The 22,932-nt window shown below is 38.9% G+C and overlaps 1 protein-coding gene across 1 annotated transcript; it reads right to left on the bottom strand.

Moving 5' to 3' along the window:
* Positions 1-2,069: 2,069 nt before the first annotated feature.
* Positions 2,070-9,668, bottom strand: LOC118411722 (endochitinase A-like). The gene is made up of 3 exons (XM_035814205.1): positions 9,071-9,668; positions 3,999-4,156; positions 2,070-2,219 (listed from the first exon to the last, which is right to left on the bottom strand). Exons 1-3 carry the CDS (start codon positions 9,666-9,668, stop codon positions 2,070-2,072), a joined length of 906 nt encoding a protein of 301 aa, XP_035670098.1.
* Positions 9,669-22,932: the final 13,264 nt, after the last annotated feature.

Below are 22,932 nucleotides of genomic sequence, written 5' to 3'. Positions count from 1 at the left end.
GAGACGCTCTGTATCCGCATGGACCACATTGCCGTTTATGCTGGCAGCAACTACCGTGGTTGGGGTTTTACGGTCTTCTTTAGAGGGCTTTGCACCATAGCTCTGTTTCTGATCCATGCCTGGTACTTTGGTTGGTTTGTTCTTGGGTATTTGTGAGGGGAGGTTGACATGTTGTTTTACATTAATTTGATTAGAAATATCAGTGGTTTTACTCCTTCCGGTTTTCTTGCTGTTTTTGTCAATCGGAGATGTCCGTTGGAGTTGATTTTTAAAATCGATCTTGGTACCTCCGTTGCCGTTGGTGTTCTCGTTCTTATCAAGGTGTCTGTTGGTAGCAGTTTTGCCTTGAATGTTATTATTATCCTTTGTTTGTGTTTTACTTTGGGGTTTACCAGTGTTTTCAATCTGTGTACTATGTTCGGTACCAGTGCTCTGTGTATGTTTGGTACCAGCGTTCTGTGTGTATTTGGTACCAGCGTTCTGTGTATGTTTGGTACCAGTGTTCTGTGTATGCTTGGTACCAGTGTTCTGTGTATGTTTGGTACCAGTGTTCTGTGTATGCTTGGTACCAGTGTTCTGTGTATGTTTGGTACCAGTGTTCTGTCTATGTTTGGTACCAGTGTTCTGTGTATGTTTGGTACCAGTGTTCTGTGTATGTTTGGTACCAGTGCTCTGTCTATGTTTGGTACCAGTGTTCTGTCTATGTTTGGTACCAGTGTTCTGTGTATGTTTGGTACCAGTGTTCTGTGTATGTTTGGTACCAGTGCTCTGTCTATGTTTGGTACCAGTGTTCTGTCTATGTTGGTTCCCATGGATGTTCCCAGTGTTCTTGGTGTGTTTATTGCCATGGGTGTTACCAGACTGAGTGTTCTGGGTATATCTGTTCCTTGGGTTCCATATCACTGTTGGCTTTGGCTTTCCGATCTCTTCGCTTCGGCTGTCGCTCTGAGGTTTTCCATTGACACAATGACATGACTTTGAACGCGATCCCCAAAGAGATTTCTTTTTACCTTGAAGGCGACTGGCGAAATCTGCGGCCCTAGGGGCATCACCGGGTTGCTAGACCTGGACTTCTGCGAGCTGTACTCGTTGTAGATCTGCCTTGTGAAACTGTGTTCTTGTTGTCATCCCTACCGGCTGAGGATCCGAGTTTGCCGTAAGAGCACCCCGGCTGGGTCCGGCCACGTCGACTTCCTCGAAAAGATAGCAAAGGTCCCCACAAAGTCGTGTAACTGCTACAGGACACAGTAGTTGGTTGTATGCTTTTTGCATTGTTTGGCTTGGGGAGGCTGCCGATCCGAGAGTTAAGTTTAGTGGCCGATGTCTTGTGGTTTACAATGCCATTCTGAGACCCTGGTGATGGCTGTGGGCCTGAAACCTTGTTACTTATCTTGCTTTTCCGACGACACAGCCACCCGTGGCATTTTGGTTCCTTGCTGTTCGTCTGACCGTCAACCACTGGTGAGAACTGGCTGCTCGACGTCTTGCTGTTCGCCCTGCTAACAACAGCCTGATGATCTTTCGGCTTGGCGCGGATTTCGAACCAAGAGTTACGTTTAGTGGCCGATGTCTTGTGGTTCACAAGGCCATTCTGAGACCCTGGTGATGGCTGTTGGGCTGGAACCTTGTTGCTGGTCTTGCATTTCTGACGACACAGCCACCCGTGGCATTTTGGTTCCTTGCTGTTCGCCTGACCTCCAACCGAAGCAGGTAGGGATTGGGAGGTCGTCAGCATACCGTTGCCATAGGACTTGGGCCCGGACAGTTTGGTCCACATCTTGCTGTTCCCACTTATGGCAACAGACCCTGGTGAGGATTGGCTGCTCGACGTCTTGCTGTTTGTCCTGCTGACAACAGGTCCGGGCCACGATTGGGAGGTCGACGTCTTGCTGTTCGTCCTTCTGACAACAGGTCCGGGCCACGATTGGGAGGTCGACGTCTTGCTGTTTGTCCTGCTGACAACAGGTCCGGGCCACGATTGGGAGGTCGACGTCTTGCTGTTCGTCCTTCTGACAACAGGTCCGGGCCACGACTGAGAGCTCGATATCTTGCTGTTCGTCCCACCACCATTAGACCCAGGCCACGATTGGACGCTCGAAGTCATGCTGTTCCTCCCGCCACCAGAATGGCCACGCCAAGATCGTGAGGGCCACACCTTGCTGTTCATCTTTCCACCATGCAATCCTGGAGATATGCGGGTCGACACCTTGCTGTTCGTTCTGCCGACAACAGAACCAGACCAGGATTCATAGCTTGACGGTTTGTTGTTCTTCCTTCTGCCCCACCGGTTTTGGGAGGTCGAAGTCTTAGCCGTATTTACGTATCGAGACCCACACGATGATCTTGAAGCCGTGCCGAATCTCGAGGGTGCTGTCTTCCCTGACATACCGCTGCGGGTTCTGTATCGGGACTGACTGTTTCCTCGCTTGTTAAAAAACCGAAAGAATCGCCTTACCTGTAATAAAAAATTCTTTCTAATCAAAAAACATGTAACGAAGACGCATCAAAGGTTACACAGCAGGACTTGAGGCTTTCCAGGTTATTGAAAACATAGTAAAATAGCGTGTTCCAGACAAGTGCAACGTTTCCAGGATAGCTGTTTAAAGAATGGAATCGAACGTAATTAACATGCACAATTTCATGAAAGCTTGATTTAGAAATAATAAAATTTGGAAAGGTTAATATCGTGAAGAAGAGGAATGGATAAACAGTTCTAAAATGATAAATGTTACCCCTATGACAATAGCCGAAAGCTAATACCTAAAAGTACATTATAACAGATGTAACAGATGACGCAATACACACAATCGTACTGAAAAAAGAGATTTGTAACATTTTGAAGATAAATATCAAAAGACATATCCAGGCAAGTACAAGAGAACGCATAGAAATGGAGTTTAGAATACGTTTTCTGGAAGGTAGGTATCGGAAAATACATGCAAGCTGATGAATAAAAGATCTTCTAAGAACTTATTTAAGAGGATATAAGAAAACAGATCCAAGCAAGTGCATACAAGCTAAGATAGATGACATTAAGTAGAAGGTACACATGAAAGATCTACGGGGCTGATACAAACAAATACAAATGAAGGAGCATAGGAGCAAGCTGATAAAACATCTAAGATGATTAATATCAACTATATAGTCTACAACATTTCATGCAAGATAATGCCACAAAATACAATTCTGAAAACTTAAGGCAAAATTCCTAACAAGCTATGCAGCATAGTGCAAAAATGCGAATTTCTAAGGAGTTAAATAAATATCAGAAACCGTATCCAGGTAGCTAAAAAGGCAAATATCACAAAAACAATTTGCATGTACGTATTGATTTCTGGTGTGATATACAGGCATAATTGGAGGTAAGGATAGGTTACAAATTATGGTATAAAGACTCTAGAACATCTTAATCGTATAGATGCTACATTTTGTATCTGGCAGGAGAAAAGCACGCGGCTAGGTTCAAATATAAAATCAGTAAAAAGAATTTAAACTCATAGTTATCAATTCGACTTGGTCAATTCAATGTAGAATCCGGTGTGCTTTGTTAGATAATTCAACGGATTAATTGCGTGATTCGAGAACAGACCGGTTCCACAATATCGTGGTTAGGGGCAAACTATTTGACAAGGGATTGCCTTCTGTCTAGTAAGGTAATCAAAAGCATGGTATTTTCATATTTTGATTGGTTTGCATTCTGTGCAATAAAATGACAGATTGAGAGGCCAAGGTTTTGGGGTTTTGGGTTTTGGTCTACGTTCTGCTTACGTATTTTGTTAAACAAGTAAAATTTGTCACTTATATCACAAACGATGAAACTGTCACGTCTTTATTCTCCTTTCTGGATTGTTATTTCCTTTATATTTGTGTACACATAGAATTGAAATATAAATGAAATATATCTAGAGATTTTCAGTAGCAGACTAATTAGTTTAGAAGTTCAACAGGCCAGGTTAGTTTAGAAGCATTTTTGGTTGGTAAAATAAGATGCGAGGTACCCTTGACTTTCGTTGGTTGGGATGGTTCAGGGGAGTCCGGGGCTTGTCGTCCTTGATCGGTGTGGAGCTTGGATACTCAGTTGGGGCGTCATCTTCAATGACGGAGCCAGCAACGGTTCCAAGTCGAGCCGCGCCTTCATCTGAAATACAGTCACGTGCTGTGAGAAAACAAAAAATATAGAAAACGTTAGTAAAAAAGATTGGCAAGTATAAATTTTTGACAGGTCTACTGGGCTATCCAAGTGACCGTTTTGTATTCGGGAGGCCGCAGATTCAAAACCATACACTACACCAAACTAAAGATGTTGTTGCACTTTACTTTCTCTGCTGGAGAACCAGCGTTAGTAAGAAGATTGTTCCAACTAGTTGCACATTGGCGGTAGCACTTTTACAACTTTGTGACCCGAAGGCTATTGTGGCCGGGGTAAAGAACCACCTTATGCATATATCAAAATTTATGGGAAGGATGTTAACTGAACCAGTAGAGAACAGCGTGCAGTTAAGAATGTTATTGAGTGATAATCCTGAATGCTAATCACTCTTGTACCAGTGTGTTAAGCTGCTACAGGCTTTACAATACATGTGTAGAATAATGTTACTACGGACAGCATGTTTCTTGGCCAATACATACCTTGGAAAAAGAAACGTTACCAGAGATGGTTAAGCCAACATACATTTTGGTCCATACTAATAACCGTTGTAGTTTATCATATTTCAGTGTTGTTTTATACATGTCACTATATGGAAAAAACAAAACGCAAACCTACATACCTTTACACTCGGAAGGTTGACTCTGTCCAGCAGGTGAAGATTTGCCGCACAAAACCAATGGTAGGAGTAGGAAGGCGAAGACAACACATGCGCATTGTCTCGCCATCCTGATTTATCTTATTATAAGATATAAGACTTTAGATGCAGTCCAATTTATCAGATCTAACTCATGAAAACAACAACGATGGACTAGAAGCCCACGTTAAGGTAGAGCCAGAATGAGAGAAAAGGTTTTCAGGTAGCCAATTATATACCATATGCAACGTGAGGTGAGACGAGTTAGGAATGTACGATGAAAATACCATCATTGCAGCGTCGGAGAAAAACAACAAGATCAATGGAGTTAATCACTGAAATACCATTTGATCTACAGACTGTAGTGAGTAATAACTATCATAAAATTCGGACTGTGTGGGTGGTATCAAACAGCACTAGAAACAAGTCTGCAATCGCAGGTCCTGTTTTGTTTCTGTGATAAATTGTATACTGGCGAAAATGTATGCACATATTGGCTTCAAATATGGTGGCCAACCTAATAAAAAAGTAAAAGGTTATTTTTCTGCAAACACTCAATGATCTACTTATTGATAATAGGTTACATGCGTGTGCATGTGAAAAAAGAAATGTGCCACGCGCAAGTAAAGGAAATGATATTTGACTTCGGCAATAATCATCGACAAGTATCATCACGTTCTTCTTTTTCCCATTTTTGTTTTTAGTACTTGTTTGTTCTTCTTATCAAAAGCAGTGTCATATCGTTAGTCAATAGTGTTGATAGCAAAAACTGTAGTTGCTTTCAGCTTGGCCAGCATGTTTCAGGAAAAAGTTTGAAACATTGGTCAACTAGGCCTGTTATTTGTGCAACTGTAAAATGTCAAATGTCTCATGAACTCTTTTTTTTTGAGACTCAAAGAAAATACAATCTACTGATCAAAATGTACCAGTTCCTGCACTAGTATCGAGAAATTCATTGCTCGCACTCAGCGACTGTTATTCGAATGTGTAACGTGTGATACGATATGAATGATGTACTGGTTATCTTTCCTCACTGGCTTATAGCGTAGGTTAAAACAAGATCATTTGTGGTCATCTACATTTCAGGTTCAGTACGGGAAGAAGCATACTCATATCACGTAGCTGATATAAAGGTGATATCTCCCTAACTGCGTGTAATAAAAGTCTGAATGAGTCTGCAATACTTGCACGGTCGGAGAACGACATCAAAAGAGAGTTAATCTGTAGAATATCTTTTTATGTTCCCTATGAAATGAATAATAGATACATTACTTATATTTATGCATACGGTATCAAGCACGATGGAATTAGTCTGCAACGGTACCGCGGTTGAACAGTCGGAGAAAAACAACAAGATCAAGAGAGTTGCTACAAAGAAAACACTTTTATGTTCAGAACGAAATGGATTATAATTACATTACATATGTGTATGCATAAAGTTAAATTAGTCTACAGCACATGCAGGAGGGAAAACAACAGGACCTAAGAGACTTTTTTCCTTGCTTAAAGGTCAAGAATACAACCCTAATACTGATTTCTTAATGAAGACTCTAGATACAGCGTACTCAGCAATTCACTATAATTGTAAATTAAAACCTTATTTTAGCTGGTAGAGTTGAGGATTTGAGAATAAGATTTTAGACTTTTCGTTCCTTCAGATTTATCCTCAGCCACCAATGTTCTATGCACTGTTCTACCCTATTTTTAAGCCTTCATACACTAGGCGTATTCGTGAAAGAGCAGTAAAAAGCAAGACAGTGTTACCTTGCGAATTCGTTTTATCTTAAGTGAAACGAAATAAAAAATACATACTGTTTGTCATACGATCAATTTATCATTACATCGGGTGATGGAAAATTCATGTCAGTAGTATGTACCCTATGGTTTGGGTTGTGCGAGAAGGAAACTTTATTTTGATTGAAAACAAAGAATAGGTTTAACGACCTTTTGCAGGTTTCGTGGAAAATATACAGATCAATAGAGTTAATTTACGTTCATATTTACATTCATTTAATATTTGTGAAAGTTGAAATCATTCTGAGTAGTCTGTGTGACAAAGCGTTAAATCACCTTTTGATTTTGCGAAAAACAATAGATATGTATATGTAAACTCCATTAGGCTCCTCATGTGGCTGGAAAATAGTCTAAAATTTGTTACAAGTCAGCCGGCCAAGAAAAACATTTGGCGGCAGGTAGAAAATATTGTACATACTATGATATATTTATTTATTTGTATTTTTAAGAAAATTTGTACTATTTTCCCAGACACCTGTGGAACCTGGTAGAGACTCCTGCGTATACTACATATGTGTTACTGCAAATACTTAAATGAGTCTGTTAGCTAGCTCTTGCATGCAAGAGAAAAATGATTTCAGGTTGAGAGGGTCGTCACGTCCAGACCAAACGCATTCAAAATCTATAAAAAAAAGACTCATATTACAAAACACTTTTTGTACATCACAATCTATTGTCTCCATTTTTGTTTTACATGTTTTCCACCACAGTGAAATAAGATATATGTTTTGCTATATCCGATAATGACATTAAGGTTCGCCTCAATAACGAAGCGTTCACAGATTCGACCCTAATGTCGATTTAGATAAATTATGATACACGTTCAAAATGTAATGACGGGCCGTTGACGGTACATCGATTTTTGACATACGTGGAATTTCTGTGAAATTCTTCTGTTTTCTTCTATGTTGTTGCCCCTTTCTTTATGTTTACTCCATACTGCCAAAATGCAATATCACAATAGCTTCCGAGAGTATGGTGACCACAATATACTTTTGTTTGTATGTCCTTTTTGCCTTTTAGGGCCAAACCAAATTTCCTTGTTCTCCTATTCTGCGTTTTTGTAAATCATTTTTCCAGTTGATAAAAAAATGGCCACGCCTCTCATTCACACTTCACTGCCTTTCATCTCCTTCATAAACGTATGGGCCTCAATTTCTAGTCCCGGTTCATACTTATTTTGGACAGTGTGTTAACTTTTGACAAAATCAGGGGATTATTTAACAAAGGATTACGCTACTTTCCGGCCGAGTGGCATGGATTGTCGTCGTCAGTGTGGCCACCTTTCTAATATCTGAATTGCCGGCACTTGTATCACATTTACATTCATTGATCTCGCTATTATAATACAAAGAAAACCCTAGTGTTGGGATATAGATTGCCTCAACTACGTTTTAGATTATATACACAACATCGAACCAAAAGCTGTCGTACTCGTGAACACAATAAATGTAAGCTACAACTCTCAAGACGACCATTTCCAACTTAAAACATAATACCACCACATGTAGATCTAGATGTTGATCTTATCAGTATTAATCTCATTGAAACATTCCAAAATACGTCCATCCTACCGCAAATATGACAAAAAGTCCACTGACAAACAAACAAACAGTCATGCCTCGATTTTTGTTTTCATTCAGAAATTGTAAGGCATTTCCTACGCCATTTTTTTTACGTTTTACTTCAAGAAAGGGAGAGAACTAATCTTTAAATGTACAAAAAACTCTCTGTCAGAAGTCATTATAAATATTAATCATTACACTGCACTCTAAGAAAGTGGAAAGGTTGGTAGAATTGTATAGAAAGGAGCAAATTGCAACTTAGTGATATAGATTGTAACATCAGAGTATTTTGCTTCAATTTTCCAAGAACTACCACATCGTGCACACATCCAACTGTGAAAAGACAGTTTTGTCTGACTTACAATATTTTCTTGAACATTACGGCACATTCATAATGTACTGGCATATATCATACGTTTGTGGTTTCAGAGGAACCACAATTTTTTAAACACATACATTTAGTCTGAAAAATGCCGTTGGTAAAATCGTACCAACCCATTCTAGACCATTTTCTTATCAGAACGCACAGTGCTACTATCCCCAGAAAGATGCATACACCAACAACTATAAAAATCTGTGTATCATCAGATGTTTCCTCTTTCCCTGCCTTTGTCTTGTATTTGCCGTATTTGAAATGATTTGAGTTGGCTTTAATTTCATATGCAATAGTACTAGAGACTGTGAGGAAGCCTTTTGTGTCTTCAAGGGTGGATTTGTTTTCGAAATTTAGAGTTTCCATCATGAACGCTGTAGTGCCATGATCATTATAAGCCTCTAGAAGCTGATCTGTACTCTCGTTCTGAGCCTTCCTGATTACTATCTTTGTTTCATGTACACTTGCACCTTCATCGGCACTGTGAGTTACACCATTGTTTGAAGTGTGTTTGTTACTGTTAGTCAATTTAGTGTCCGTATTGTTGTGGGTACTCTGAGTGATGCTCGAGCTGTTGTTGGATGTGTCTGATGTTATGGTATGTGTCTTTGAATTTGCTACTGTTTCCTTGGATGTTAGTGTTGTCAAGGTTTCATCTTTTACTATGGGTGCTGTCATCACTATGGGTGTGTCCGTCAGTATGGGTGAGGTCATTGTTCTGGGTGGCGTTGCTGTTATTGGATCTACTATTTCTCTTTGCACATCTTTCATGTATGCAGTGGATGTTGTCATTGGTCCAGATTTTCCTGTGGCCGTGTGTGCTGCTGTGGTTGTAGATGTACCTACAGACTTTCCTGTGGCTATGGGTGCTGTGGGCGTTGTTGTGGGCATGTTTGTTACTATTGGTGTTCCCATTGCTCTTAGCACATCTTTCATGTATGCAGTGGATGTTGTCATTGGTCCAGATTTTCCTGTGGCCGTGTGTGCTGCTGTGGTTGTAGATGTACCTACAGACTTTCCTGTGGCTATGGGTGCTGCGGGCGTTGTTGTGGGCATGTCTGTTACTATTGGTGTTCCCATTGCTCTTTTTGCATCTGTCAGTGCGGGTGTTGCATTGGCATCCGGTTCGTATGTGGCTATAGGTAATGCCATTGTTGTGGGTGGGTCTATAACATTGCGCGACATTGCAATGCTCAATTCGTTCAAAATCCTTTTCCATAGGGAAAAATCTCTGCCATCCTGATTCCTGCTAAACTTGCTGTTTTCTCTACTGGTATGAGACCATGATCCCTTAAATTTCCAATGCCGTTGTGTAGGACCCTCCTCCTGTTACGAAGCCACGGAGGAGACCTTTTGACAATTTTTGACTCTCGTTCGGGATATATGATTCTAGAATTAGCGTGCATCATACCACTCGCAACAACAGGGGGACCTTTTGTTATTTCTCCTTTACACTTGTAAGATACAGGCGAGGATTGGGGGGTGGATGAATTGTTTAATGTACCAAACAAGGGTCGGGTGGGCCCCGCCTTTCTAATTGTAATACTCTTATAAGATGCAGCATCTGGCTGGTTGGCCTTGTCATTCTGAAGTCCAATCATCGGCGAAGGGATACTGTCATTCTTGTCCATCTTGTCACTGAACCGCCTTTTCTGTAGCTTAACCTGAGAGGGTTGAAAAATCCATAGAAGACATAAATACACCATTTTCGCTCATGTACATGTTACATAATGAAACCATGTTTAAATGCAGTTGCATTCAAGGCCTCTGAATCACAAACGCAGCATTTATGTACATTCCCCTAAAGTATAGACTTGTGGTAGCGTTTTGCTAACCATTTCAAAAACAAACAACTACATTACAAATGGAATATGATCTATTCGTGCAGTGCATTTTTAATGGTCCTAATCCCGCACATTTCAACAGATCATCAATTTCAAATACATAGCTATACGCTGGAAATAAAAGGGCTTGTGTATGTTTGTGCCAAACGTAGACCACAGAAAACATGAAGTATATCTACGTAATTGAAAAAAAGATAAAGATGTGCACTTCAATATACATTTTACGTCTTTATAACTGCACCAGAAAGCTAGATAAAAATTGTCGTCAATTAAACAGCTTTGCTTGGCTACACTGATGAACAATATGAAGTTTTCTTTTAATTGCAGCATAGCCTACGTAACACAACCTTCTATTTATAATGGCAATGCTTGCATACGATTGATTGCATTGTGAATGATATTTAATGCTAAACCCTATCTAGGTCAGCCTTTGGGGACCATCCTGGGACCAAGAGCTGATTCAGCCCCCTTCTTAATTTCAAAACGGCTTCAATTACGACACCAAATTTGCAAGGGATGATTTACTTATAGCGTGTCATCTTTTTTGTAATTTTCGTATCGTTATGACGTAATTGACGCCATAATACTTTTTTGCAAAAACCGTCTTAATATGGAATTTCCGTTATACCTAAAGGTTTTAAAGAAAACATTGTCTAATAAGGGTATCTTATTGCTACTTAAGTTTGCCAAGTCTTCTGTTGCCAATATGATGCCATATATCCGCCAACTCGGATTCGGCAATCATGGATTTTCTATAATACATTTTTTTCACAACCCTAAAACCCATTGGAAGTAGACTAAAACTTTTATATAAATGTGTTTTGTAAAGAAAAAAAGGTGAGTGATTTTGAATAACAAACAAACAAACAAGAATAACCCGAAAAGTTTCATCAATACTCTACCATACGATATTTTGTTGATATGAATAGAACAATACATCGTTCGCCTTACCAGGTTCTTTATCCGCGATCCGGCTGTGGTTGATGTTAGGGGCAAATTTGCTTGTAGACTGTCATTCTCACACCTGTTGTCGTTCCAAACTAGAGGTCTGCCTTTGGGGATATAGCCATGTTCTGTGGAAATAAACATGAAATTCCTCCTGTCAAAATGGATAGTGATTTGACAAATAGTAGTTTCCTGGTGTCTACAATGTTTTTCATATTGTATTAAAGTGCACCGGAGCCGCGACATCGCCATCAACGATATTTATACCTGTTAGAACGGTAATGCTCGTGATCCTGCCATTATATTGCCCTTATGCAGTTTGTACATGTTATTTCTCTTGTACAACGCTGATGTTTGAAGTGTAGATACATGTGCTTTTATTCCTTGTACTTATCATAAAGCAATTTGAAATGAGAGTCCGAATGCATCGTTATGTTATGCTGCATATTCTGATTCTGATTTTTTTCTGAGAGTATAGCCTGCGAAACACACCAACATGATAAGGAAATCCCTTTTACCAATCGTCTATGCTGCAGATTGTTACAAAGTATTTTGTTCAACAGTCAATGTTTGTCAGCTAGTATTGCTAGTGCACGGATACCAAGTTACAAACTTTAAGGTACATTAGTGAGAATCGCATTAAGGCACTAAACCGTGCAACATTGTATTCCTCGGTTTAAACTCAATTGTAACATACCTGTAAACGATGTAGATTGGTAATCTTCTTTAGACGAAGGTGCATTGCACATGACTGTTGCTAGAAGAATAAAGACGACATAGACATATTGCTTCACCATCTTTCTCCGGGGTAGGCCCTCACCGTGTAACGTGAATCAATGAGACTTTGCTATGTTACAATCGGGCAAAAATCGCTACCATAAGGCGTGGATTCAGAGTGAACGTGCAAAGCAACGTGTTCAAATATGGATATGCATAGAATTCGGAACGTTAAAAAAGACATGCGAGAAGGAGGTCCATGGTCTTTTAGAAGGTAGTATTGAATTATGTAAAAGACAGCTTGGGTTGCGCAAGAAGACAATGTTTTTAAATGGTGGTTTGCGTAACATGTGTGATGTGACTAAAAAATCTAAAGTTCTGGTTAAATACACGTTTAGATATTTATCCCCTATCTGAAGATAGATGATGCATTTGACCGTGTATGTTTTAGCAACATGCTTGAACAACCTTAAAACTGTGTTTGTAAAAAATGGGACAAAAAGACTGGATATACGCAATGAGAAAACTGTTTTTGTTACAAATGGGAAGTGTTTTGCTCGGTTATGAAAAGGTACAATGACCATATGCAGGCTATGGAGTTACGTAATACTACATACATGTGTATGTGTGTGAAGCAAGCGCTTTGAAACATCTTGTGATTTCAGAAATTAAATGTGCACATGCATGAGTTTGAATGAGTCTGCTAGCTGATCCTAGTAAGCAGGCAGAAAAACAACTTTGGGTTGAAAGTTTTTATCTAAAGGTTATGGGTTTCTGAAGTAAACTTTAGTGGTCATTCTGAGCTTGCAAAAAAGTGTTCATGTCTTTGTTATTGGGTCGTACAGGGCGGATACGCAAAGCCATGTCCGTCCAAACAGGCAAACATCCGTCCGTTCTTTAGACGAAATTCGGGCTCTATTTAGATAACAACTATACGAAATAACAATTTGTTGATTTTTCTTTCACCAAAGTGCACTCTCAATACTTGCATTAATAACACATCAAATGATTTATACCCTTGCAACTCTTCCCTGGAAAATTTAGTTCTTGATCACATTTTTTTATCACAGTTCTGATATGCAATCAGACAGCATATCCGTAGTTAGAGACAAAATAAAGCAAAATATAACCTTTTCGTTTTTCATGCTTGACTGTATGACCCACGTCCTCCCCCAATGTGTAACCATTCGATATCATATTCGTTCGGAGAACACTTCTATTACATAGATAACAATGTTATGGAAAATGAGAACACTAGAGTATCGCCAACATGACACTTAGATCTTAGGCTCATTCCCCTTTGAAAGCCACGCATTCTGGTTTCCAGAAGTGTTTTTATTGTAGCCACTGTTAAAATTCATAACGGAGAAAGAGATTGCCAAAGTACCATGTAAAACGTATTTGGTTATCCAGTGATTTAACAAAGAATATAGATTAAAGCGGAGGGGTCCTGGAAAAAAAGGGTTCCTCAGTGTTGTTGTCCCTCTTTTGTGATCATAGACGTTATACACAATCTCTTTCCAAATTTTCAGCCAGAATATTACAGTTGACTCCAGTAGGAGTAGTGTAGTAGTAGGTATCTTTCGAGAAAGTTGTAGATGATTTGTAAGTTATAGGTGTTCATCATGGAGTTTAGGTTCTGCTGTTCTATTGTCAGAAAGCTACCCGGTCTGACCACGGTTTGAAAATGTGACTGAAGCATGATCTAACGGCTTTAACCTCTGTTCTCATATTTCCACCATTACAATGATTCTATCATATAAAAGCACTACTGATATTGCATACATTTTATCATTGTCAACATTAATTTTGCTAAATGCCGTGCATTCGCGATGGACTAATTAAACAAGTAAGTAGAGTCATGGAGAACTATCGATATTGTACAGCTGTCTTTTGTAATGACACTTTGTTTCATCTTATTAACCTCGCTGATGATCCACTAAACACTCCATTTATAGCCTGTATGCATAAACCTAAACTATTTGTAATTAATTCTTTTACTACGATTAGAATGAATCGCTGCATACCAACTGCTGCTCCTTCTTTACACTTATATCGTCTTGCTCCAGAATATGCATGTCCGGCTAGTTTGAATGCCTGCTTGAAGCAAGCAAATATTTTATTCAGAACGTCAAAAGTTCTGACTTACAGATCACTTGCACCACTGTTGTGACAAAAAATATATTTCAAAACTTTCAAACTGTGTCTTTAGATAAAACATGAATAGTAGCTCAAAGATGCGTACTCGTATTTGTTAACCAATGATAATATCCATCCCGTAAAAAGTAACGACACAACTGTAGCGACGCTGTGCGCTTGATGTTATAATTGCACATAATATGGAATATTTTGTACATGTGTGGGGAGCTGATAAGATTTTCTTTACAACTGTGATAAGTATCGCCAAGTTGAAAATTATGACAAGGAGAAGATGGGTACATTTGTGAACTCGATTTACTAACGTCTAAGTACTCGTGGCGAAATGTGTTTCCAGTCATCATGGCTATAAGAAAATAACACATTCACCGACACGACGGCAGGATGGCACACGTTTGTATACAGTAAACTACCACCATCATGGTTATAAATTTTGTACCCAGGTTTTCTGTGATCCAGTTCGGGGGGTGGGGTAGGTTTGCTCTGTTCACGACAATTTCCCTAAAACTAAATCAAGAAAAGTTTAAACATTCTTTAAACTTCAAGTTCTGAGATATCCGGTCATACAACTCGTCGACGTATGCACGTACCCAATCTTTCTCATGTCGAGATATTCTGGGTATGGTTGGAGCCAAGGTATTTCTATAATTACCAGAAACGAATCTCTAATAGATTCATGAAAAATTATCATGTTTCGAATGCAAAAGAGAATCTTGGCGATTGGCAAAATATATATTTACAAAATTTCTTTACCCGGGGCGACCTCGACCTACTAAGGTTTGAACCTTTTATCTAGTTTTCCAGAAGTTTCTGCTGGGTATGAAGCTGGGTATGATCTATCAAAAACAGACAACAAATTGATATGTAGAAAATGAAAATAATCAGGCAAGTTAAAAGCTTGGCTCAAAAATTTACATGGCTTATTGTAAAGTTAAATGGCATGCATGGTATAATGACGTGTTCTTTAGACGCTTAGTCCTGGCTTTTGGAACATGAATTTATGCTATATGTGATGCAGGGCGTGTATAACAGCTAATTTCCTCTTCCAGTTCTTTATTTACTATTTTAGTTCGACTAATTGCATTCGCTAGAATGGCAGAATGTTATTGGAACGGTTGCAACTTAAACCAGGACCTTTTGGATCTATATGTAGGTCAACAGCATATAACTCAAAAACTTGTAAATGGATGTTCATGATATTTAATAGGTGTGTAGCGATTGTAAAAAGAAAGGTCAACTTCGAAAATGGTATACCTGGTCTGCAGCGAGCTTTGTACGTATGTGCGTTTGGCTTTGAACAACATAACTCGAGATGTTGTTGATGGATCTTGTTTAGATTGTTCCTCCAGTGTTTCTCTGTCTTCCTATAGATCTTGCATTTCCCTGCAGACTTACGCTGCTAGGATCCTGGGCTAACTTTAACATGTAACAGCTATCGACCCTTGCCTTACCGGTAGCACCCTCATGGCCTGGCGTAATCCACTTCACTTAACACGATCCTACAGCACCTGATACTCGAACTCTGGAAAATTGTTACTCTCAGTTCCGTCTTTCCTCTCTCTCTCCAATGAGCCCTAAAAATTCACGAAGTGCGTACAGAATGGTGATACCGAAATTAAAGCGAGTGTTCAAATTGTATGTAACTTTATAACACTCTCTAGTAGTTCCTAAGATTTGAGTATAAACAAATTGTGATTGAGTTTCATTTACAAGATCTGGTAATACATGTGTCATCTATGCCAAAACCCTCGTTGATATTAGATAAAGGAATCATATCAAAGTACATAATTCACTGACATGTGATGAAACTCTAATTGTAACAGTACGTATACATAAAGGCACACCAAAGACTGTACAAGCATACTTAATTGAGTATATACTATACCACCTTATGTAGCGTAGAATTGCTATATACGTCGCTCTACATTGTACAGGAGCAATAAGTGAGTATTACAATAAGCTTAACAAAACTATAAAATCTAACATCGAACTGTATACAAAGAAAGACGACACCATACTGTAAACAACAAGGGTCTATATTTAATTGATGACCGCGTATATAATAGGAAGCCCCGTTGTCTAATAAAGGGTTAATGCCCCGGCCCGAGGTGTATATGGTGAGATAATCCCTGGTCAGGTGCGATATGTATTATCATATAGCCAGGCGCCGCGGACCAATCAGAAGGCCCCGTTCCACGTTGGTTATGACGCCGTAACACGTAGATTCAGGCCAGGCAGGTGGGTATCGCTCCCCTGATTGGTCAGAATGAATCGACACCGGCACCGGTGTCGATTTGCATCGACACTGGCCACCCACCTGCCTGGCCTGAATCTACGTGTTACGGCGTCATAACCAACGTGGAACGGGGCCTTCTGATTGGTCCGCGGCGCCTGGCTATATGATAATACATATCGCACCTGACCAGGGATTATCTCACCATATACACCTCGGGCCGGGGCATTAACCCTTTATTCACAAACCATTGATGTACTCATTACAGAAAGGGAAGAAAAGTGTTTTACAATGTGCATTGGCAAAGTTTAACAGTTAATTCCACTTACAAATATTCTATAATAAACGCAAGAAAGGCGAAAGAAAATTGAACTCCTTTCAACACGATCAAACTTTTTGGCAAAGCTCTACCGGTTGGTTTATGGTTACTTTTAATGGCACTGGTTTTACAGCGTTGAGAGAACCCCTGTGGTCGTTGCTTTCTTTAGAATCTTATATGGTATGATAACATCCCCAGATGTATAGATGTAAGACTGATTTACAAGAAAGCTTTACCAACTTCAAAGTCCCATACCGGCAGCTGTTTAAAACATTTCCCTGAAGGGCATTTACTGCTATACAATCCCTGCAAGTGAGAAGGTAGATCCAAAGCGCACATAAAGATGTATGAGGAAACTGGCACTGCCGTTTCATTCGTGCTTAGTTTTTGCCTGTCTCGTGTTCAATCACAGTATATAGATATGGGACCGTAGGGAGAGCACAGTAAAAGCTCAGTGTTTAAGAGTTAAATGTGTAACTTTATAGGGACCTTTGTAGATTCATATAGAAACATCCCCCTCATCAGTTATGCTGGGAAATTATATCCACGCTGTTTCACGAATGGTAAATGTTTATTTCAGTACATAGATAGCACTGTTATTTTTCAGTACATGCATAAATAGTACTGTTATACATTTGCAAACTCATGCCAATGCTTATTACACATATAGTATCGACGCAAAAGTATCAACTAATGTAGTACCTGCCTCTATTGTCTTAACTATACGGTACTTCGTGTACTGTTTTTGGATGTCGTATTCTGGAAAGCATACAGTTGAATTAATAAACTCTCTACGACTGCTGAAGCATAAACATGCTAACGTCTGTCTGTTATAAAGGGAGTCATTCAGATTTATGTAGTTGGCGCTGTTGTATCCTTCTAGTTTCAAACATATCTGTAACTAATCCATTACAATATAAATGTATTGGATGGAACCAATACCCTTCAAAGCATAAGTATTCACACTGCTTGATATATGTATAGATCGTAAATATGGCCACTCAAACTCTGTCATTTAAAAGACGGGCAAGTAAAATACTTGTTTCATAGATAAGATCTAATGGAATTTTTAAGGCCTAGGCCGATGACCCTTTTTACTTTTATATTTTACTTTAATATTTATGTTGCCAAGCCTTTAAAATGTATCAGATGGAACAGATAGCAGTACTTCTCCGACTATTTGAAGGACTAGCTTTCATAACGCATGATTATATATTAGAGATATCGATATTGCCCCTTTGAGGCGTTATTCAAATAGAGTGGCAAGCAAAATACTTGTATCATTCATAACTTCTAACGTAAAAGTTTATAGCAGAGGTGAGTGGCCGTCAACGCACTTGATATGCGGCTCTACTGTTATGATACTCACTACATATGCGATATCCTGTGAATTATATAGATATAAAACATATTAAGTACATTTTTGCGGCCTTTCTCACACTCGTATATCGAGGGCCGACCTTGACAATGTGGAACGCAACTCGAGAAGTCCCACATTCACTGACGCGTCGATCTTACTAGCAGCCGAGTCATCTATCTTGCGGTTTGTCTAAGAGCTTCAAAATGACATCAAAGGCACCTTAGATGTAACGGACCTGCTGATATACGTCCTTTTAACTGGGCCTGAAAAAGTCCTCTTCGTGCTCAGTCATCATGCAGGTTGGAATGTCAGCTTAGGTTGCCACTTCGGTATCTCTTGTGACGGTACTCTCAGGGGAAGCGGCGACGTTTCAATTCATCTGCAGTCAGAGAAAATGGCCTTACTGGAAAAAAACTGGAAGCTTTACTGAATAGATATGAGATATCCAACACACATCACCGCCAAGACCCTCTTGTTACATACATACATGCTAATGATTTGACCTTGGAGATGCTAGACGAAACTCATGAACTGCAATATGTTCGCTGACGCTTCAAGAGGAGACCTGGGAACTCATGAGAACTTCAGAAGCATACATTTAACCTTGTTACGGGTTACCAACAGGCGTATGAAAGCATCAGTACATGCAATTAAATTAGATATGAAAAAAAAACTAAGATGACTTAACACTGTATGAGGTTATCTTGAATGCAAACACGCAATGCATATTATGATGTCTGCAATAATAGATAACCTTAGATAAAATAAAATGTTTACAAAAATACATAACAGAACTATATGACATACATGTTTCGATAATTCTTTTCAATGCCCAGGATGGATAAATAAACGATACTGTCTTTCGGGGAGAGGTAAAAAAATCGCCATATCTATGGAATTATCGCAAAATCAAATGTTTGTCATGCTATAATGGGTGAATATACCCAAGAAAACATGCATTCCAGCCGAAACGTTGGGATCTTAAATGTGCTGACAAAGCCCTAGCACGTAGCTATATCTACTTTGCAATAGACATAGATCCCCATCAGCTTTTTTTTTTGAGGGGGGAGGATATTTTTCTTCTTATTTGTTCATGTGGGGCCAAAGTAACGAGGAACTGTACAAACTAAAATAGAAGAAGGGTCGCTTCATTGTCTTTACCAGTGACTATACATATCTATATAGCTGTTTAAAGTGACGTTAGGCGTCGCTTTTGGGAGTCTCCAGTTGGTAGCCTCAGTCGTAGGCTTATTGTCTGAGCATTTATATTGGAATATTATGTTACTTTTCTTTGGTTACAGTTACCAGTTGTACAAAAGAACTATAAAAACTGAGGCAATGAAGAAGTTCTAAAGCAAATAAAAACCCTAATAACAAATACGATTGTTTTCCAAAAAGACAGCAACATAATCATAACAATCAGTACACTAATAGAATTTAACGAAGTGGTATAAACGCGGTACATTGGTATTTGACTGTGCAGAGTGCAGTACTACTTAGTTTTCTTCCTAACAGATACAAAATATAGATTGAAGAATGTTTCGACATTTGTATGCCAAAGTCGTAATTCTAGAGAAATGTGTTTTAGATATATTTTATTCATGTAGTGGAAATATTTCAACTCTTACTGGTGGCACCAGTTACAGCTTCTTCTTTTTAACATATTATGGCCACTTAAAACATTCCGCTTAGTATCATTACTCTTTATGCAACACCAAGTAATCTGATTTTAGGATGGATAGATCAAGAAACAACCAGGCTTTAAAAATATTTATCTGAATAGTCCTATAGATTCCTTACTTTCATTGAATGGGGTTGGATCCAGCAAGGCTAATTTAGTTGACATACAAATCAATTTATTTATCGCTTGCACATACATTTTTCCACTTATGATTATAGTTACGTATGTCTACCGATTGTGCTGTGTTTGCAAAGCGTGCACGTTCCCATTTTAAGAATGTACGTGCAGCAGGATCTGTCATTGTTACATGTGTCTGGCTTAAAACACTCCAGCCTAAGCTGTTGGAGCCAATCCAGGAATATATCATTTTTTCTGTTATTAGGAAAATGCTATATAAAAGCTATGTAAAAGCTTTGTTTCTTCACCTACAATCGTTTGTAATAACCTGTTCGACTGAAATGAATTTTTTTTTTAAAATGAATTACTTATATTGCATGCGCATACATTTGTAATCCAGCGCCTGCATTTGACAAGAGATCCTAGTTTTCACTTTGTTTGATAAGAGTTTGATATCCACAGAGAATTGCATGTTGACGTCAGCTGAACGTTCCGTGATGATCAACCTGTAGGCGTATATTCACTTTACACCGTCCCAGTGGATCCGATTGTCATCTTCTCTACAGCTGATAAATTGATTTACACAACAGTGTGCTGATTTTATTTTGCAATGACCTTTTGTAAATTACTCGACTATGAAGAAAGTAACCTGCCAAATTTTTCTCAACTTGAAATAGATAAAAATTAGTTCATTGCATTCACTGTTCTGTACCCTGCAAAGAATTATCTTTGTACAGAGAGCATGCGATCCTTACAGTATGTAAATAGGTATTTTCGCCAGAAAATGTTCATGTACTAGGTCTTTAGATATGTAGAACAGTATCTTGGGGTAGTTTTTTATTACATAGTTACGTTAAAAGTATTGCATTTTCCCTATATTTGTTTGTCTTGTTGTAGAATGCCTCACCTGTATTTCCTTGTTTCATCAATAAAGCCACCAAGGGTTACAGCATGGCCAGACACATACATGCAGATGCCTTGCGTTAGCAAATTCAAGAGGCTGATAAGTAAATACATAGAGATTTTACTAATTAAGTTTTCTGAATTTTTTGATATGGTAAACCTGTAGACACTCGACATATTCGAAGTATTGTTTTGATTAAGTACTGGTCTTCGTTACAGTCTTAAACAAAATGATATAAATAGCAAACATGTTGCAGTTCTTTTTCATTAGGAACTTCAGTGGAGGACCTCAGCTGTACTATGTACGGTTCTAAAAGAAAAGCAGTCACGACAAAAAGCCGGATTTGACTTATTATTGAGTTTGAGATATACACGGTATGTATTGTGAAGGCAGACCCACAGAGGGGCATACTTCAGCCCCAAGCCGCCTCCCTCATATCAAACCAAAGATAAAAGACTGGGCTATACATATTTTGTCAGTGAATGATTGTAAGTGTGATTCGGCACGTTCTCCGATATCACAAAGCCTTCTAGGGCTGAAGTTGCAATATCAATATTCCTAACTACTCACGTCAAGATGTGCTGGGAGCACGATTTCTCATTCAATATTGTTTTATTCTTTTCCAGTACGTACACCATGATTCAATCTATAGTTTTCAGTCAGCACTATTGCGGCCTGAAAATCACGTATGAATTACATTTAGCAACCATTTCTTGATATCAATCGAAAATGATGCATCTTTCTGAGTTTTTTGTACCGTGACGTGCAAGGTGTTTGCGTGTAGTTAGTGATTTTCAAGAAGATGACTCATCAGAGACTCTGTAGGCATAGGCCATCACACAACGTATATAGTTAACCTCTTGTCTCGGAGGCAATGGCAGAAGTAGACCCTACCGCGCCGTCAAACTGGATGAAGTTTAAGGATCTCTGTGCTTTGTTTTTTTGACTTGCACCATCGCCCTTTCCCCTGGTGAATTATTATACACACGTTTGATTAACGTCGACCTTTCCTCGATCGCGATCGACAGAGTCACTCTAATCTTCAACCCGTCGTACACTCCATGGGTATTAACCATGGGATAAGAATGTATGGCGAGGATTGTTCGGAATTGATGGCACATAGAAGAGATTATGGCATTGCGGGAAAGCTTTTTGCTGATGCCTGTCAGGCCATCTGTAGGATTAGTGCAAAGCTCATTTACAATTTCAAATAGTGCTTCGGTAATTACAATCTTATTACATGGCACAAAGCGATGCATCATGAAGGCCATTGCATCTATCAGAGCTTTATGTATCAGGAATGTGTTTCAGAGAAATTACCAATGGCGGCACCTTAGACGTCCTACAAGTTCGTGCTTCGTTCTAAAATGTGTCTATTGCTGCGAGCGGTGTAACGTATTAACATTTCAGAAGATGCAAAAGTTATGTATGTGCTTCTATGATATCAAACATTGCAGATGTCTATATATCATATGGCTTATTATCACGGAGTACATCGAAGTATGGTTGTTTAGGTATTGTAGCCCCCAATGGGGTTCTCTATTGCGACTTCACATTTGGGCTCTACAGATAGCAATATCTATGAGCCGTAGTCATGTTCATGTCTACTGAAATGATTCATATGTGATATGTTCTCCAATTATCTCTCGTCTCTCTCTTGTCTCGTCCCAGATTTAGTTTTTAAATGAAATCATTCCGTATTTTACACGTAAATGGGTATCACATTGCAGCATGTTCCTGTTTTGAAATACGGCTTGGTTTGATCTGAGCTTTGAATATTTCAACATATACTTCAAGACATCCGAACTGACAGTTTGGATGATAACATAATTTACTAATCAATAATATGTTTGAATAATTTGTCAAAGGATTGTATTTTTTTTTCATCTGAACAAACTAATGGAAACTCATGAAATGATTCAAACATGCACGTTACAATAGTGATTCTAATAAATATTTCCCATTGTATTATCATATGAGAATCTTAAGGCTTAAGCGGCGACTTTGAACTGCCATGCTTTATCAGTTCTATCTTGGTGTATTGGTCCTTCTTCTGCAAGTGCCAACCAGAAAAGTCTTTCCTAATTTAAGTTGTCGAGATATCCGACATGATTCTCTTACATCAAGCGCGGTAGGACG

Source organism: Branchiostoma floridae, chromosome 3 (genome assembly GCF_000003815.2).
Source record: "Branchiostoma floridae strain S238N-H82 chromosome 3, Bfl_VNyyK, whole genome shotgun sequence".
In the NCBI taxonomy this organism is placed as follows: Eukaryota; Metazoa; Chordata; class Leptocardii; order Amphioxiformes; family Branchiostomatidae; genus Branchiostoma; species Branchiostoma floridae.
Note: the sequence above shows the minus strand (reverse complement) of the source record. Positions and strands in the feature narration are given on the sequence as shown.

Bases quoted from the DNA above. Each gene is read 5' to 3' on its own strand.
- LOC118411722 (XM_035814205.1), bottom strand. From the start codon at position 9,668: ATGGCATTACCTATAGCCACATACGAACCGGATGCCAATGCAACACCC. The intron at 4,157-9,070 runs GTACCCACAACA...GTTTTCTCACAG, and splicing joins CAGCTCGAGCATCACTCAGA to CACGTGACTGTATTTCAGAT. The intron at 2,220-3,998 runs GTACCTCGCATC...TGTTGTCGGCAG, and splicing joins CCAACCAACGAAAGTCAAGG to AACGAACAGCAAGGTGTCGA.